This window comes from Seriola dumerili, unplaced genomic scaffold, assembly GCF_002260705.1.
Source record: "Seriola dumerili isolate Sdu_G_001 unplaced genomic scaffold, Sdu_1.0 BDQW01000321.1, whole genome shotgun sequence".
NCBI lineage: Eukaryota > Metazoa > Chordata > Actinopteri > Carangiformes > Carangidae > Seriola > Seriola dumerili.
Window position 1 is genome coordinate 4,798,311 of NW_019174576.1, and position 20,178 is coordinate 4,818,488.

Below are 20,178 nucleotides of genomic sequence, written 5' to 3' on the forward strand. Positions count from 1 at the left end.
ACATAAAAGAATATCTGGGTATTTGAACTGAAGTCAGTAATAGGAAGAAACTTCACTCTGTGATAAAAGCTCCAAACTTGTTTATCTGAAAAATAGGCTCTTGCAGACCCATGGGAGAAGCTCTTCAAGCTGAACTAATCCAAAACCAAATAAGGGGGGCCGTGGTCCATGGAGAAACTAGGAGAAGCTGACAAGTAAATATAAGCCTGCTGCTAATTAGAAAATAAATTACATGTTCTCTTGAGAACTATTAAAACAGTTTGCCCCTGACTTTCCTAAACAGCTAAACAAGTTAATTTAAAGTAATCAAGTAATCAACAATATACTGGGCCCAAGAGGATTACAGTCAAACATATTTACCATCAAAATGGCACCCAGCCTACAGTATAGTTAATTCTTCCAGTTCGATGCATTTAAGCCTGATTACATTTATATTCCCAACAGTTTATCCATGTGCTAAAAGGTGCCGATGTGAAGTTGTGTAAATTCTGCACTTTACACTTGAACTTGGGCCCACTTCAAAGAACAGTCTCTTTCCATTTTGTACTATGAGCACTCCAGATAACAGAAAAATATAGTGACAGCTTGTGATAACTTCACTATTATCACTGACCTGTAATCATAGGCCTGCGGGCCGTGCACAGGCTGAACAGTTCAGATCTCCAGATGAAAACAAACATCTCCCTGCAGCAGATGTAGCATCCAACCCTATAAGAAGGATGATGATTGAATCCAGGTGTGGGAAGAGATAAGTCCTATAAAAATGCAATGGTGTGCGAGGTCAGCTGAGGAGGCCCAACAGCTGTAGAGCAACTGGAGGAAATGTTAGACCAAAGACATGAAGAGAAAGAGGAGCAAGATTATCTAGTGATGGATTTAATCATTTTGGGGCACTGTTTGGTAAAAGGAAAAAAGGAAGGGAAAATATTAGTGGCTTTTGGCATCACAGTCCATCACTTACAGAATCTTGGGCTTCGAAAGTGGTTGCACATGGAAGAATGCAGGTTTTCAGGGGAGAATGCTTTGACAGGCGAATTGGCTTTTTCAAGAGAAGTTATCAGGGGAGTTTGAAGGACAAGGTAACAATAATAGGCTAAGTAAACCATTATGTAAGCCTTTGCATGGGAAAGTAAGCTGGGCTCTCCAAACAGCTTCTTTGTCTTCTGGGGAACTTCAAAGAAGATTAAAGAACCTCTGCAATGTTTGGTTTAACGACTTAAGAAAAAGTTTCCAAAGTCTTTAGAATCGGATAAAGGGAGTTTCAGCTCAAATCCAACAGATAAAAAACAAAGCAGAGATTCATTTTTAATGGAAAGAAAATATCTCTCTCATTGAACTTCTGTGGGAATAGTAGTAATCATAACAACCGCTTCATTTTACAGGGAGAAATTCAATGTTAATATCACAAATACAGATTAATGGAGCTTCATGCATTATTATTTTTTTTTTTACACCTTTAAAGGCACAGTTCATCATTTTGGGAAATTTGCTTACTTGCCAAGAGTTAGATGGGATCTCATTTTTGTATTATTCATATTATTAAATATGAAGCTACAATCAACAGTCGGTTAGCTTGGCTTGGCATAAAGACTGGAAACGGGCTGCCGGCCTTGGCTTCATATTTGCTGTGCAGACATGAGAGTGCTATCGATCTTCTCACCTAATTCTCGGTCAGAAAGTGAATGAGCAGCTGTTGTTAGGTCTTGCATGACAATTGGCATTTTCAAGTGAAAATTTTTCTTTTGTAATGACTGAAAATTTAAAAAACAAATCTGAAGTTCATTTCTTTTCAAAACCACTTCATGAGACGCTGTAACAGAATTGCAGTGGGTGCATGTAACGCTAACCGGTACTATTTAAATTCAGGGCAGAAAAGCACAGGACTCTCTATCCAAAAGAGACCACAAACAATTTAACAGTTACTCAAGCATGAAGAGATTCATCCGTTTTCTCCTCTGCACAGTCCAGCTGGTCTCAGGGAGATCATAATTTATTCAGGAGGTCATCCTTGAACTTTTCCACCACTTTCTGGGGTATAAGAAGAGAGTTGTATATTTGCCACTGTGCTCCAGTAAAAGAAGCACACACACACACACACACACACACACACACACACACACACACACACACACACACACACACACACACACACACACACACACACACACACACACACACACATACAACACACACACACACACACACACGATAATCCTATCTAAATGCTTAACTATTGCATGGTGATGCCGATCTCTTTGTTTTTCTCTGAATTAGGTTTTCATGTGTAAATTGTGTATTTTATGAAATCAACTATAATTGTACGAACAAGAAACTGTAAATAAATGATTTTGTGTAAACTTTTGATTCTTATTCCTCTTGTGTATTATGTACTCAACACGCACTGAAAAATCATCAAAGTTTAACAGTTTCACATTTCTGAACATAAGAAAAATGAGTTTTGGTTTATTCTATTTTATAAGAAATATATGACAATGATGATAACAGAATAATTTAATTTGTGAATTAATTAATGACAGATATACAAAATTTTGAGCTTTGCATAAGTCACAATGAACACAGTCTAAAACAAACAAAGCATCTCACAACTAATAGCTGAAATGAATTCTGTCACACGTTACAGTGTCTGCAGTCTTTTCAACATTTAGACCAGATACATAGTTCACACAAGAAACAAAAAAGGAACAAACAGATTAAAATGAGCTAGTTTAGCTTAACATATGAAAAAAAACATAGGAAACACAGAGAAAGTCTGACATGAATGGTGGTTTCATTGGTGTCTTGGGACACTTTCAGGATGTTATGTCAAGATGTAAAAATGTGCAGACCACTCCTTGCTTCTGCAGAATCCTGAACAATATTTACTTTAACTTTTCTACTGACACAAAATAGCTACATCTCCATTGTGCACGCCCATTACCCTCCAGGTGATGAGTTACAATGCACACAGTGTGACCTCTGCAGCACATAACACATTTTCAGGCAGAGGAATTATTATTGTAATAAAGTTGCACTACAGGGGACACAGCAGGGAGGAAAACGAGTGTATCGAGCCACACTGTCACAGACACCTTCTTGACTGGGCTCTGTGTGTCTGCCCGAAAACGGAGCTGACAGAAAATATAGTGAGTGACTGCTCTCACCACTAAGGAATAAAGAAAACACACTTGCATCAGTGCGCACACACATAAAGCTAGAAAAACACATTTTTCCTCGAGTCAATGGTGCATTTCAGGTTGTGAACCTTCCCCCGGCGCCTTACTAACCATGTCTTTTAGTTCCCATTGCGTCAGTCACAGACAAACCTGTATGTGCACAGGCCAGGAATGGAGAGAAATGCTGATGGAGACATCTTAGCACCAGAGCTGCCACCAGTCGTAATTGCAGTGCCCTCCATGTGTGTTCTACTTGCTGGAACTATATTTGGGTTAAAAAACAATCCAGAAACTCAAATCCTGAACGGGAGTTTCTGTTGCGTGACATCACTGGAATAAGTGTCTAAATTAATCCAAAGGCCACAACTCAGCAAGTGTGACTTCTTGTCTGTGAGTTAAACAGTTTGAGACTAAAGGTAATGCTTGCTGAGGACAGGGAAAACCACCATGAGTAGTAATGAATGTGAGACACTTTAGTTAGTCATTATACTTCATCATTTCATGGTTACATACAAAGTCCTCCACTGAAAATAGTAGGAGCTTTATACTAAAAGTAGACATTTATTACTCATTCCAATACAGTGGTTCTCAGTTTTGGACCTCCGCATTACACCGCATCCTAAAGTGATAATTGGCATTTGCAGGTCTTTTCAGGACATCAAGGTGGCTCTCTTCAGGTTCTACTGCTCTCTCCTTTTATCCATATTTTCCATTTCAGTTGTATTCACAAATTAGCTAGATTAGCATTGCACTTTGCATATTTCATAACGATTCCCATGACCTCTAATGAGACAGTGAAACACAAAGGCTTTGTTTCATCCCAAAATAGCAATTATGATTTTTGAAATAGATGGACAAATACAAAATATATTCACTATGTAATAGTTCTATCAGATGATATAATATATATTCTTCTGGATTTCTTAAAATGTAGAAAATGATCAATAGACACATAACTGTTACACTGCCAATAATCAAATATGCTGGTTGGTTCTAGAACATCTGCTGAGAAAAGTAAAATGTAGTGTTATTATTTTGCATATTTGCCACTGTTTGGTGTTTTATCAAGGTCTGCAGTGAACTCACAGCTCTCTATGCTCAGTGTCTGTGATGAGTCTATACCTGGAGTGCCAGCAAGAAAAACTCTGAAAGACAAAGACTTCAGACAATCTTCTTGATATAGTCCTGAGTTCACAGCAATCAAAGCAGAAACAGCTCTGAGAAAATGACAGATAAGGTTTAGGAATGTTTCGGATGGCCTGGGCTTTGTGAAACAAGTCTTAAAAATAGTCTGAGTGACCTCGAAACAGGCAGGAGGCTCCGTAATCAAGCGATCTGAGGTCTTACCAAGGGCTGAAGGATGAAGCAGTTGGACTGAGGTTGTTCAGCGTTTCTGATCTGCAGGAAAAGGCAGTAAGGAGAGACAACTGGCGTGTTTCACGTACACGTTGCCGTCCTCCAGTTTGACTTCATACACTTGTTGCTGAAACAATAAAAACAAAGACTTAGGAGCTGAAGGTTGGAGAAGAAACACAATACCTAGAGCTACTGTGGAAACAGTAAGAACTCAAAGTAAGTACAGAGTGTATTAAAGTTAAAAAGGTAGTAAATCCTAAATTCTGACTTCAATGACAACAGAACATTTGTTATATTTCATTGTAGTGATGTACAAAAGACACAACTGTTTATGAAAATGATGAATGGAAAAGAAGATGAGATGTTTATGGAAAGTGTTGTTTGGACAGTTCATTGATTCACTCATCCAAACAGCAGAAGAGGGGAAGAAGACATGTCGGAAAACATGATCTTAACTCTGACTGATTTCAATCAGTAGAACGTCCTACATCTAATAAATGTGGGTGATTTGATTGGATTAGTTTGATTGTTCACATCAACTCCCAGCTGTAGTCAGCAACTGAAGCTTCCTGCCTCCTGGGTATACAATTAAGTTTTCATATGATGACTTAGAAAGTCAGATACACATTTTAGTGTAAGCAATATAGTGCCAGGTGGTCCAAAGATGATCATATATGGCATCTTTGCAGCAGAAATGCAACAGAAAACTATTAATGTTTTTCACTAAGTCACTAAAATTTGTATTGTGTTTATACAGAGCTTAAGAAGACAATTAAATATTCTGGTGGAAAAATAATACAGTATTATGACACTAAAAGGACATAAGAGTATTTCATGACTGACCTGTAATGAGGTCCCTGACTTTCCAGTCCTGAGGTCAAAGTCATAGTCATGCCAGGGACAGAAGACCTGCAGGACTCCATCAGCCTCCTCAATGTCCCCCTCACACAGTGGACCGCCTGGGGGAGACAGGAAATCAGTTTCTTCTCAAAATAAATTACTTCTGCTGTCTTCCCTCTAGGAAAATGTGATTGTGAGGTTTGTATAACATGGTGTTGCTCAAGATCATCACCATGACCCTCACATTTTGATTTAGTTTCATCAACAATAGGCTCCATTTCCTATGAAGCTCAATATGCTGCTGCACGCACAAATTTTATATATTTACAAAATGGGACACGCTGTTTAATTCACCTAAAGGGTTAATCTAGGCGAGTATGGATTTGATAGTTGATAGGTTGTGGCTTTACCGGAGTGTGAACAGCGGGCATCCATGGCAAAAAACTCCCCCTTCGCATAGAACAGGCAGACATCAGAGTCGTAGCCGAGGGAGGAGTGCATTAGGCGGCAGCGCTTCTTGGAAAGCTCCGAGGCCGGGCCTATGAGTCTCCATGAAACGCCTTCCGTGTTTCCTTCTTCATCCCCGGAGCCAGACGCCATAAAGAACGGCGAAATGAACTGCTTTTCTAATTTGCGCTACTACAGGGCGCCTTTTTTCCGCCGGGGCAAATGCATTTGGCAGTTCGCTCTGTGCAAATATTCCATATTAACTACCAACCCTGGTACCACAGCCAGCCGTGCGGACTGAGCTGCCTCCATCCGAGCTGCAGCTTGCCGGTGAGCCAGTGAGCCGGGACACAGTCACACCGAGGCAGCGCAGTGCACGAGTACCGCTGCACTTCTTTTGAGCTACTGAAGATATGAATAAACGCTTGTCACAGATAACGAGAAGCGCTGATATTACTAACAGTCCAACATGAAAACAAATTGATAGTAAATGTTTATCATTTGCACATGCAAATATGCAGCTGCTCTGATGATAACCCTAAAGCTCTGCAAGCAAAGAGCTTCATGTGGCTGCTGCCCATCATAAATGCTTGCTTTAGTGTGAATGGACCCAGAAGAGACCCTTCCTGTTCTTTGATTAGGGTCAATCTGTGACATGAATTTACCGTTTTATGTTCAAACAATGCAACTCTGCAAATATACCGATCCTCTCAGCTATTTTGGTGGCCCACTGAGTTTATTGAGAACACTTAAACATACAGAGAATTGAACTTGTTCCCAAAGCATGTGGTAAATGTGGAACATTGCTTTTTATGTACTGTGCAAATAGTTCAAAACCATTTCTCAATTATCAGTTATAAAGCCTGTTATTGTTCTTTCATGGCAGACTCCATGCTGCTCTGCGCTCCAGACAGGTATTTGGCTGATATCATCAGTCTGAGTTTTTTCCACAGCGCAGTTTCTTAGCATTATTACGCATTGTTTGTGAACTCTGCGTCTCAGTGTTTTAGGTGTTGAGCCTGCAAGACAACTGTGTGACGTTGTCTCTCACTGCAGACACAATTCTCTTGCACTTAATCATAGAAAAGCTGATGGAGATAAAACGTCACATCAGAGAGATACATCATGAAACAGGATCTCTAGCTTCTGAAACGCTTCCTATATGTGTAAATCTGTCTATGATCAAAGATTAATGAGTCAGAATTATCACCAGTGTATAAAATTGACCTTTCCAGTAGCATTGAAGTTGAGCTGTGTGGCACCTGCAAATTTGTCCATTTGGCAAATTGCAAAAAACATAAATACATATATGTATCTGTATTTCTTCAACTTTTATTCACTTTGTCTCCATCGCTTTATTGTGCCAGTAATAATGCTGCTGGCAGTTAAGCCTGTAAGTAATGTGAGTTGCTGTCTAGACTGGCGTGATGCATAACAGAGGCCACTTGTTCTGATTCCTGACTTTGAGAAACTGACTCATGTAAGGCTGCAGCATGAGCGCAGATGTGAGCAGTAATGCCGTGAAAACGTGTCACGGGGAGGAAGAAAGAATGCTACTGCGTCTTCTCAGAAGTTGGATCCCAGCAAATGTAAACGTGAAGTCAAATCACTGAAGAATAGGGAAAGCCAGTGTAAAGAAACCTGAGCTACAGTAAGTGACTGGATTCTCATATATGTTGTGTGCTAAGCTAACAGCTTAAACAGACTGACAGGAAGATTTATCATCATTGTAACTCATTCTACTCAAGTTTCCATCTATAACCTTTAAAATCTTGCTATGTAGATGCTTCAAGTGTGAAAGCTGATGAAGCATGTCCACAAAAGACTTGTACATGCCAAGAGTTGGGAATGAAATCTACATTTTGCAGCATTTTTTGCAGAGATTTCCCACTGTAAACATCACTTTGTTGACACATTTGCTCGGCCTTGTCCATTGCTCAGTATGATTTTGTACAATTGTGATGAGTTTTTGCTTTTAATAGCTCTAAAACACCACCCCACATGAAATATGACAACATTGTATAGTTTTTTTCAGGCAGTCTTAGTAATATTCAAATATATATATATATAGGCCCTTTATTTGATTTTTTAGCTATTGAATCAATGACTTTAAGTTAATTTCAGCAAGAATTTAACAGTGTTCAGTCATTACAGCATTTCTGGAAATACCCAAACAACCAGCGGCGAAACACAGCTGGTAATATTTTGGCATACTGATTATCACAGGTAGGCTTGAGTCATGCAGCCTCCACTCACAGAGCAGGGTTAGATTGGAAAATCCCCAAAGGTGTTTATTTTCAACAGTGCTGCCAAGTATTACTTTATAACAGGGTGGGGTCATGAGGTTATGAAATAGATCATGGAGAATTTCAGCCAAAAAGCTGTACAGCGAAGCGGACAGTCTGCAGGTTTGAGCGGGCACCGGCAAACTGACAGTCGTCACCAACAGCTCTGCTTTGGCACCCTGAAAGGTGAGAAAACTTGCTGCGCACAGACTCTGGATCTCACTAAATGAGCTCCAGGTGATTTGAGCTATTAGAGAAAAAGAAATAATTATAGAAATCAAAATGATGTATTGTGGAAAATCTGAATCAGCAGGCTGGATGGGATTAATAAACAAAGCTGCAGACAGTGAGACGCAGGCCAAAATGATCACAGGAGTATTGCACTGTCAATAAATTTCTTTGACTTCCTGATGCAGTACTCTGACCACTGGACAGTGTAACTACTTGCATGGGGCAAAATTTGGTGTAGAGAAAGTCTGGCTCAGATGAGATATTAGACTGAGAGTGGAGCCCACACTCATCCATCATTAGCCTCGTCTTGTCCACAACCCAGCAACCACCCTCAAAAGTCTCTTAACTCATCGGCCAAGGATGGATGGAAGTCCAGATCTCCAGCCAGCGTGGTTTTCATTAGCTAAGCAAATGCTTCGGCCAAACTCAAAACGCCACTACCTGCTTGCTTTGCTCCTTGTTCTAACAGAGCTTGTCATTCACGTGCTTCCTGTTTCATGTACTGATATGAGGGCAGCGTGATTTAAAGCTCCCATAAGGAGCTCATAGAGTATAAGGACAACACTACTGTTTGCTTGGTACTTGATGTCCTCTACTATGGAACATGAATAGCCATAATGTCGTTATGCCACTTAAAATGCAAAGCCAGACTCAACTTTGATGTTTAGTGGACAGGAAACTGAAGCCACAACTGGCTCCTCGGCCCAGTCCCAATGTCTGCCCTCACAGACTCACAGACCTGCATTCCCCATAAGCCCCAAGGTTCAGTGCTGTCCTACTGTGAAAACGATAAGTGGTTGAGAACCCTTTCATAAACGTTTTGAGCTCTTTATGCACACTTTATGTAAGTCTGCAATGCTGCTGACTTTGCTTTAGGAAATAAGCCACAATTCAGCCCTCTAATGTTAAAAAAGGAGATGACGGGTAGTCTGAAATGATCAAGAGCAAGTTAACATATAGCAGCAAGCACTGTCTCTTCTTGCAGACTGACTTGCAGACTGAGCCCTCACAGACATCAGTCATACATACTGTGATGTGTTCACCATCATCGTGTCAAGTATGTGAGGGCTCTAGACCACAAATGGATAAAACACGCTATGAAGCAGGACGTGAGACCTCACTCATTTTCATGGTGATGAATCAAAATTCCTGATCCTGTCACCCATTTCATGGTATTTGTCTAAAGGTGCTGACACACATCCAAATTATTCAGTCAATGCATATTTTTTGTTTACAATATTAAATCCCAGTGTACATTAAATGTGAAAATATGTTCAATAATAAATATGGTAGTTATTATAATTGCTGACTTTTATATGATCAAATCCATATTTCTATGAACTATGGTTAATCTGATAAAGTTGGTAACCCAAGCAGACTCTGCAGAAAGTCCACCTGAGGCCCCCTGTGAACTTGATGAATTGTGGTTTTGGACAGCCATCAGCAAGTTCAGGCAAGTCCAGTCATTTGGATTTAGGCAAACACTAAGTTTAAAGAACCTACAGAAGTCTAAACTGAATGAGTCTCACATTTTGGTGGCCACAGAAGTGATTTCACCAAAGTGCTGTCCCATGAAGCATTTTGAGCTCTCCCACACTGAAGAATTTATACTGATAACCTACTACAGCGGAGTATGAAGCAGTAGACTGGCAATAAAATAAAAGTGAATGATCTGAAAGAAAAAAATGATTACATAGCATAGCTGATGTTAATCAAATTATGAGAGGGTCACGTGACCCCTCCCCCCAGTGGACAATACAATAAAAACACCAAATAATAAGAAACTAGCTTTAACTCTTCTAGGAAGGAAACCACTCAAATCCTAGAACATGTGCAGTGGGATACTGGAACATTTGTCAAGAAGGAAATCCTCCACTTCTGTGAGGGATGAGACGGAGGCAACTCCACACTCTCTGCCCCCAATCTCATAAAGGTTTGATGATCTTTAAATCTGCTTACTGGGGAGGCCACATAAGGATCTTGTTCTTAATAGTGTTCATGAGACCACTCTGTGATTTGTTTAGCAGTGTTTATGGGCACATTAGGATCTTGGAAAACAGGACCATGGTTAGGGAACAGTGTTTGCACCACCTGGACCTGTAAAACAGTCTCATTCGTTGACTGTTATATGACCATGCAGAGCAATAATCAGATCTAATGACACGAGATGGCTGCTAACACCTTTACACATCCACAGTATTAAAATGCTGGCAGCAGTCCATGCAGACTGAAGGCATCTTTTGGCTTTTTCCAGACACAAAGCCTGCCTGAGTGAAGGAAAAAGGGTGAAAGGCGAAATGACTCATTGGACCGAACTGACGTCTGAATTATGGAAACTTGCAGAAAACAGGACAATGAGCAGACTTCTCACTGCTAAATTGGCAATCAGCTTAGTGTGACTCCTGTGAAGGCTGATTTATTATTGTGATTTACCTACTTCAAGGTCAGTCATTTCTTGTGTGTTGCTGGGGTTAGTTCCCCCACCTCAATCACTCAGATTACTTGAGTGAATCAAAATTCAAACAGAAAAGAAGAAACCAAAGTTTGAAGTATTGATTAATGGTCTTGTTTGCGTCTCTTGAGATTGGACTTTGTGATCATATTAGTGTGATCGATGGCGTTGAAATGTAAGTGAATGCAGATACTTGCTAATCTTTCCTCTGTCACAGTCTACTTTCTCAACTTGTCAACAACATCTCTCTGCAAACTCACTTTGACATTCTTAATGTTACTTACCAATGTCATTTCACATGTATAAAGGTTAGTGCTGACACTTAGATACAAAGAGTTGTTCTCCTGGAGATGTACTCTGACAGGATATATGCGATCTGAAGTGATTCTGTGCAGCATAATTTCTTTAGGTGTAGTATTACGAAACAGTCTGACAATAGGGGGGACAGAGAGCAAGACTCAGACCAATTTTCCAAATGGCATCGCTCAGTGAAGTGCACCTTATTTGACCTGCACACCTCTTAAACCTTAGAATGTTTTTCTCTAACCAGTTTGTAGAGGAAAGACATCATTTAATTGTACCCATGAGACAGCAAGGGCATGACATCGAGTCGCTGAGTCACTCTCTGTAAAGTCCACCCCCCGTCTCTTCACCTCCACGGCATACATGTCTGCAGGAGAGATCAGACTATGCTACATTCCTTCCTTCATGTCCTCAGTCCTGATTATATCCAGACACAATACGTCTTGTTCCTCAAGGTTCCCAAGCTCAGCAGACGGACTGGGGGTAGGTAGGGTCTGAAGAGTGAAGAGGCAAGAGTTCACCATCTGAAAATGCAGACGTGTAGCTATCATGACGTGCCTATTTGATGATGGTTTTACGGTGTGCCATATGGTTTACGTTGGATTGTGTTGATATACAGTATTGTGTTGACTGGAGGAAATAGGATGAGGTATATGATGTTGATTAGGCACAGTGTAGTTTTCAAGAAGCCTGGGATTCAGTTCATGGTATGCGGCTAAATAATCATAACACACAACTATATTACATGACACTTGGTACATGATTTTAAGTAACTACAGCTTGCAAATTGTGATGAGGCTATACAAACTCTGCACTGTTGCCATTTCAGGCTACAATATATTGTATATGCAGTGTTTAACAAAGTAAACATTACAATCTAGGCATCATCTGGCAGGTATGTATGAGACGTTTTCTTTCCGCTTTCATTACTTCATAAAACTTGTCACTTTGTGTGGATATTAATTTAACAGAGTTTACACCTATGCTAGCAGCTCTGTGAAGCTGTAATGTGGCACAAAGGTGATTTTAGCTAAATGCTAATGTCAGCATGCTAACATGCTCGCAATGATTATGTTAACATACTGATGTTTAGCAGGTATTGGGCCCTATCTTACACCCGGCACAAAGCGGTGCAAAGTGCAACGCAGGTGTCTTTAATAGTTTCAGACCAACGCAGTTGTCATTTTCCCGTCCAGTGGCCATGTTTCAATTACACTTGTGGCAAAACACCTGGTCCGAAGTCAATGGCACAATAGTTATTTTAGAGAGATAGTAATATGTGCCTACATAGGCGAGTGGACAACGCAAATACGCTCTGCCTTTTACGCACAAGCAAAGTGTGCTGTAAATGCACTTCAGATGTTTGGATGAGTCAGGTGGAACATTACTATACAGCCCTCAGAAGGTCAGAGCCTTCTTTGTGGCATATTGCATAATATTGTCATGCGTCATGGATGTCTCTTGGACATAAATGAGGCTCTACAGAGACATGTTCTTTCTTACTACCTTGTAAATCTGCCATACTACTGTTTCCCCATTCATCAACTGAATTTGTCCACTGAATGAACTGAAAATGCATTTACACTTCTCATTATAAAACATAAAAGATGTCAAACGTTGTGATTTTCTGCCGTTGCTTTTAGAACTATGCGGTCATGTTAAATAAACCATAAAGACTTATTGAACTGAACAAGAAACAAAAAAAAGAAATACTTTATTTAACTATGGTAAGCACAGAAAACCAATAAAAATACTTATTTCATGCATGAAGCCAAAAATAAAAATAAAAAATTTAAACTTAACATGAGTCCTATATCGCAGGCACTCATTACTTTGCACATCAACGGAAGCAGATAATAGAGAGAGAGACTGGAAGCTCACAAACCTGCTATCAAACACTGATAAAAAACCACTGTTACACAGGACAGTGTTTTACTCACAGACCTATAAACACTAGACCCACTCTGCATCTAACTCTGCAGATATGTGAACACCAGACCCTCTGAAAAACATCAAGCTCCCTCTTATCAGTGCACTCATATTCAGTTTTGAGTCACACAAAGAACAGCAACAAACAACTTTGGCTCCACCAGGCCAAAAACCAAATCCATGAGGCCAATTAAGCCAGATGAAATGAAGAAAAATAAGCAAGTTTAATTACTTTTGAAGGCAAAAAACACTCAAAACACTAATGCATATATACAAACATACAAAAACACCATCTTCTCAGAGATGGCAGTTTGCAAAAGAAGCAGAGTTGACATAGTCACCAAATGAATGATGCATAGATTCAGGTTAAAAACACACTTGGATCAAAGTTTGGTCAAGAAAATATTGGTAACTAGGGCCCATAAGAGAGAAGGTAAAAGAGAGAGAAACTGTTGTTGGAACATTGCATTTGAAAGTGGCCCATGGAGACATTAAGTCTGTTCCCATCTGTTTCCATCAACAGGACTGACTGCTGCTGCAGATTCCATCTCTGACTCAAACTAAGTCTTAGTTTTCCTCTTATGGATACTTCAAGCCTCACTGATCTGCATGCGACCCGTAACAGCACTCTTAAAGAGACATACTGTACTCCCTGGCCCTCAGAAACAGACGTAGGGCATTTTATGAAAGAATATTACAGTCTGGAACAAGATAGATCAGAGACTGGATAATGGAGGCCAATGGCTTTCTCACAAAGTAAACAAAAATTTAATTCATGTGTGCCTGTCCCGTGTTATATTAGAGACAAATTATAAAACAGTGCAAACAGTGCAGGGAGATACCTCCCAGGTTGTGAGCTTGCAAGGCATACATCTCCATATTAGTTTGCTTAAGAGATCAACAGCAAAGAAATTCTGCCTTAATTACACTCCAGCATCAATAGATCTAACATGTTCCCCAGTTTCCATCAGAGTGACGGTGTAATGGCCAGCCCAGAGGAGATGTAAAAGGTCACTAAAACAACACGAAACTGGACATGTCTATCAATCTTATGTTTAAGATGAATGTAAAGATTTAAGAAAAGAAAGCTCAGCTCTGTAAAAGGCCATTTGATAGACCATGAAAGGAAAGATGTAATCTGCATTGGCCTACAGCTTCAAACCACATCACAGCGTTCAGGCTGACAGCCTCTCCAGCCAGGCCGCCTCAGTGGGTATGAAAGTACACAGGACTCACAGTGCAGGGAGGGGAGGGATTGATTTGTAAAGGGGAACCCATCCATCTGGGAAAGTGAACATTCAGAAACAAAGGCCTCATGGAGTGAAATTCAACATGTTAGCTGCTTATGCTGCATCTTCAGGGAGACTCGCATAATGTTCACATGAATGGGGAAATTAAAATGAAAATGCTGTTTTTGTGCCAAATATGAATCCAGCAATAAATAACCAGTTTGGTCTCATCAATTAAACCCCCTGTCCGATCACTGGTTTTCACAAGCAGTTTAGGTGTTGTCACTGACACATCATCGTACTTTGTTGTCAGATATCTATGTTGACATGAAACAGTGATTTTTCAAGGGTCGTACATATAATTGTCAGCCTCTAATCACGGCTAATTTGTCGGCTGTGACATTGTTCAATCAATGGAAAGAGACAGAGTGACAAGTAAAATGTGCTACATTAATGTGTAGAAAACAGCAATATTATGTCATAGTATAGCTCGGTACAACATCAGCAGCTCTGTATTTAATCAGTGTTCAATCACAAATGCTTTAATATGTTTTCTACTGCAAAATCCCTCTGCAACTCTTCAAACCCAAACTTTTCTGCAAGGCATGCTGTTTGCAAAATACACAAATCACTAATTCACTTCCTAAAGAGCTTATCACCCACATCTTGGTGTGGCAGCATGAAATGCAAAGTTGTGCATAACTTGAGAGATCACAGACATGCTTCTCATGTCACTGGGGGGTCTCACTGAGATAGAGGTCTGCACCAGATAACTTAGTGATAGCCATGAGAAATCTTCAGTCTGTCCATTGGCCCTGTTCATCAGTGTTATACTTGTAGTATAAATACTTTTTAAAGCCAATTCCAATTCCTTCAAAGTGAATTCTAGAGGACAGTAGAAAGTGAGATTTGGGGAAGTCAAAAATGAAATGCACTTTTTGTTCTATTGTTCATTATTTCTCAATTTTAGATATAGGCTTTTTTTCATAAAGTGTTTGCAGACTGTCCTGATTTTTTGTTTGTTTGTTTGTTTTTTTTGTCTGATGAACGTAGACTTCAGTGCCTGTGTTTCACCTTCTCAATTTGTGTTAGATGCTTACCAACAGCTTATGAGGGCTCTTTATGTTTGAAACGTTGTCTATATAAAGATATGCTTATATAGCTGTGATGTCCACACAGCAGGATTGTGTTCATATTTGACTTGACACTGAGTCGCATACATGGAGGTATATGATATTTGTCCTTCACCCTCTTCATGTTATTGCTCTTGCTTGTTATGTTTATAGTTACTTGTAAGCCCATGCAGGCTGGGCACCTTTTGGTGTTTGACACATGTATGAAATAAAATGAGCTTCCTATCTACCTTTAAAGCCAATAGCAAATATATATTTTGAACATGGCTGGATTAACCTACTACAGCTTATGGTGCAAAAAGGAAATAAGGGCAACCCTGATTGCCCATTCTTTTCACTCTATATGTGTTGTGTATTTACCCAGTCACCTTCAACTACCCATTATGTACAGACACACAGGAGACTACACATGGCAGCCTCAAACCTGGTTCCAACCAATACCAGTTTTTAGTAACATGACCAATATGCACTTTATTATAACACAATATTCACAGAAGGTCTTTAAACTACTTTTGACACAATGCTACACCCACCTTCAAAAATACAGAACAACATTATTATTATTAACTTCTACAATTCTACAATGTCATTTGGCAGACGCTTTTGTCCAAAGCGACGTACATATTAGAGTTTATACAACACAAGCAAGGACCTGATAAGGAGATAACAAGAAAGAGTAAGTGCCATGAGGCTAGCTTGAGTCCGACAGGACAAAGGAGCCAACAGGTAGTCCATAGAAAAAACTTCATTTCAGTTGGGCAGCAAAAACTCAGATGCAAAATCATCTCACAGTCACAGTCAACAAACTTGATTCAGATCCTAATGCACTGCTGTGTAAACACACCAAGAATATAACTGAGTTTTCAAACATCAAATGAGGGGTCTATTTTGAGTGGCTAGTTCAATTAGTACTTATTCATTGCACAAAACAGTTGGTGAAATAGTGAGGATTTGCTGTTTTGTTTTACTACATCTGGAGCATCATAATCTGCCCCAACCCCAGACACCTCTTGTCTTCCACATGTTCCCACATTTCACTTCAGATCTGGCAACTATAATAAGTTTCACTTGCTAAAAACTAGGTCAGGGCAGGAGCTACCTGGCTGGAATAACCTGCGTATTGCCCAGGGAATCCTCCATGTCTTCCTGACTTGCCTTTGAGTGTGAGCTAGGAGCATTAAAGTCACAGTGGAACACTTAATGAGGTGCTGAGCGTCTTTCCAGTCTGATATCTGGAGGGCCAAAGGTCCAGTGATTGTCCAGTTCAGTACTTCCAAAAGTAACTGACGGGAATAACATCCAGTCATTCTGGCCCCATGAACATACATAACTGAAAATAAAGCCTCAAAGATTGAGAGAGATAATGGAAGGATATTCTGCTTCTCGACGACTCAGGCAGAGGAAATGGTTTATGATATTAATCTATACTTCCTGTAAACTACGTAGTAAATGCAAGAGAAATTCAAACTGACATCAGGTTTTTACGTACTACTTTTGTTTGTTTGTAGAGTCTCAGATCAAATCATAGATAACCGCAGCAGCTGCTCTGACACTTGACCTTGATACACGGCCTCATGCACGCTCATCTTTTACTTTCTTAGTTTGACTTGTCTGATGGGTTTGAAAGGGTAAAATGTGGAAGAATGAAATAGAAGAACAAACGAGCAAAACACTGAAATGACTTCAACAAATGTGGATAATATGAAATTTCCATTTGATCCAACTTAAAAATGAATTCCTGTATGGCTTTGCTGAATCTGTACTTATTGTTTGAAATTGCAGTTATGCATATTTTTAAAGAGGTGAATTCAAGCCGGCTATTTTGCTCCAAATACCATCCCTCAGTCCTGACTGCTTACTCTTCTTTTCCACAGATTATACTGCTTCTGCAGCTAAAACACTCCTGCATAAATGGTATGAAGTTAACTTCTTTAGTCAACATTTTGAACTGTGGAGCAGACACAGAAACGTCCTACAGTGATTCAAAATTGTATAGTATTGCAGTTGTGTGTGAGTTGTGCATTGATTACTCTTTCATTTTGAGAAATTATCACCACTTCAAGTTTTCTGAAAGGGGGTTTCAGAATGACAAATTTATGATCGTTCATGATTCTTACCTCACTGCTGATGCATCTGACCCCAGCCGTAACCTGTTTTATTTCACAATTTGTTTTGCCAGATCATGAGTGGCCTGTAATGTGAAATCTCAGAGACCTTGAAAGGAAGATCATACTGGGACTATTTCTGCAGGCCAGACATTTCAGACATGAATCACTGTGGCAAAACAAGCTGTTGTTCATCCTTTAAGCATGTGAAACTAAAGAAGTACAAGACGACACAATCTTGCTTTCCAGAGGTTATAGTTCTCTTATTCTGTGGCTCAGGCTTCTCTGCATCAAAACAAAGGCAGTAGTATGTGCACGAGTATGTGCTGAACTAATACAGTATATCTCATCACAAAAACAAAATGTCATGATACCATATATGCAATTTCTTCATAATTGTGTTAATTAATTTAATACAGCTCAACACTTGTTGCCATTTTCGCCACTACACTATCAGCTATTCAACATGGGAAAAAGCAAAAAGCAAAAATAAAATTCAAATAAAGGGAAATTTATTACCACAAAAGCAGAACATCAGTTGTGACTATCTTCTACATCCTGCAAGATAACACGTGGAGACAGTCCATGGTGATTGCTCTTATCTGCAGACTAAATCAGTAATCTTGACAATCAGTCGTTGCAGCAAAATGTGATCTAGAATTGGTTTTTACGTGTTGTTTTCAGATTTGAGAGGGAGATATTAAAAACACAGAGATCAGAATTACACTCCAATGGAACAAGACTGAGACGAACTGATCCACAATCACACAAGCATCAATATATGTTTTAATATCTACTGTAAGAAAAGACAAACAGCCTCCCTTGGGAATAATGCCAATGAGATACCTGCTAGAAAAGTCATCCCCATCACCTCAGGTATCCTGTCCCATCATCTGTCTCTGCATCATTTGAAGCTTCTTCTTCACCATCATCATTCCCTCCTGTTTATCCCTCTGTCTTTCCTCATTACTTTTTGAACAGTTGTTCTAAATGGCTTTGATTTGCCAAGCCACATGGAGTCAGAGCCAGGTCAGTAAGCAGAAAGTGTGACAGTGATATATAGCTGCCATTAGTGTGTGACTGAAATGTTGATGTCACACTAATCAACAACTAAATCATAAAGAAATAGATCACCCTGGCTTTGGTGTAAAAGAGTACAACAAAGCAAAACAAACAATAACAGTTATTCTAACGTGAAGCCAGCAGTTAAATAGCTCTGACTGTCACAGGCTTCAGCAGTAGTTAGGAGCATGAAGGTCCCGTGCAGAGATGCTCATTATAGTGTTATTATTTCAACTCTGACCTCCAGTTGAATGTAGCAGAAACATTAGAGCACATTTGTGGGAGCAAGGATGGTCTTTGGGAGGAAATGAGCCATGTTGCATTTTCATTAGCAAAACAGAGAGTATGTCCTCACACAGACAAGTATAGGTACAAATGAACACAACAAACACACTGACACCCCAACCCCCCCCCCCCCCCCCCCCCCGTTACTGTCTGATCACAGCTGTCAGGAATCATCAGATAAGAAGTGCTCATCTGTTTTCTCCATTGAAAAAAAATCTCCTTTAATGACAAACACAGACTGTCTGACTCTTCTTCCCCCCCGGCAGGCTAGTCTAAAGATACACACTCTATTGTTCTCACTCTCATCCTCTTTATCCACCTCCTGTCTGTCCACTATATATCCAAATACCTCCAAATACCTACATTTTCTTCTCCCCACTGACTGCCAAATACCCAGAATACCACTGTCCTTTTCCATCTGGTGGGACCAATCTATTCAAGTTTTCCTGTATAAAAGTGAACCTTGGGGAGTTGGGCATTGAGAAGCTTGGCCCCAATAAAAAAGTCTTTATGTATTCCTGTATTCCTGCTTTGCACAAATAGATAATGGTAGATATTTATCAAGAATCAGATATATCTTTACAAAAATCCCCACATGGCAGAATATAATGAAGACGCCTTATGTAGAGTGAGTAAGAGTTCAAGAGTGTGGCCTGATTCATATCTCCTCAACAGCAATGAAAGAAAACACGTCTAATGTGGTGGGAACTTCTAATCTCAAATTTAACACACGATACTAGAATTCATTCACACACATCAAATCAGAAGAAAAACAAAAAAGCAAAACATATGCTGGCAGGGAGACTCATGGCTTAGAGGATGAAGCTAAACATCGAAGAAAGTACCTGTCACCCTGTTCCTCTGCACACCAGTCCTTCATACAGTAACGATAACTTTTCCAATTCTACATCTCTCACTTCAATGCTAGATATGGAAAAAAAAAAAAAACTAGAAAAGAACTAGAAAAGAAAAAAAGAATCTGCTCCCAACCCAACATAAAAATAAAAATAGATGCTGAACTGACATATACCATGACCCAATATGACACTGTCAGACCAAACTAGTTCTAAGTTCCACATCTGGCCCTTCGATCATTTCCCTCAGCTATAGCATGCTAAAGGGAATGTCTAAATATCAGCTTACCATTCCTATTAATTACATCTGACCCTTGGTTTGCCCTCCATGAAAAGGGCTGATGTATTAGTCTTTTGTTGCCTGCTTACAGACCTCTTTTGCACCACAGTGAAAACCTATACAGCAACATTTCAAAGGTCTGTTTTTGTTTCCACGCTGTTCCACCGACACGTTTTTCTTTCAGAGGCGCTCTCTGTGGTCAGAACACGGGATT

The 20,178-nt window shown here is 39.8% G+C and overlaps 1 protein-coding gene across 3 annotated transcripts; it reads right to left on the minus strand.

Annotated features, from left to right (window-relative positions):
- Positions 1-2,502: 2,502 nt before the first annotated feature.
- On the minus strand, positions 2,503-6,127 carry LOC111231990 (Rieske domain-containing protein-like). Of its 3 annotated transcripts, none has more exons than XM_022759307.1 (4): positions 5,780-6,127; positions 5,373-5,488; positions 4,521-4,656; positions 2,503-3,435 (listed from the first exon to the last, which is right to left on the minus strand). In XM_022759307.1, the coding sequence occupies exons 1-3, from the start codon at positions 5,967-5,969 to the stop codon at positions 4,558-4,560; spliced, it is 405 nt and encodes a 134-aa protein (XP_022615028.1). In that variant the 5' UTR covers positions 5,970-6,127; the 3' UTR covers positions 2,503-3,435; positions 4,521-4,557. The 3 variants fall into 3 exon arrangements, with proteins under 3 accessions (XP_022615028.1, XP_022615026.1, XP_022615029.1); XM_022759308.1 differs by lacking the exon at positions 2,503-3,435 and adding an exon at positions 4,164-4,175; XM_022759305.1 differs by having other exon boundaries at positions 2,503-4,656.
- Between the last annotated feature and the right edge of the window lie 14,051 nt (positions 6,128-20,178).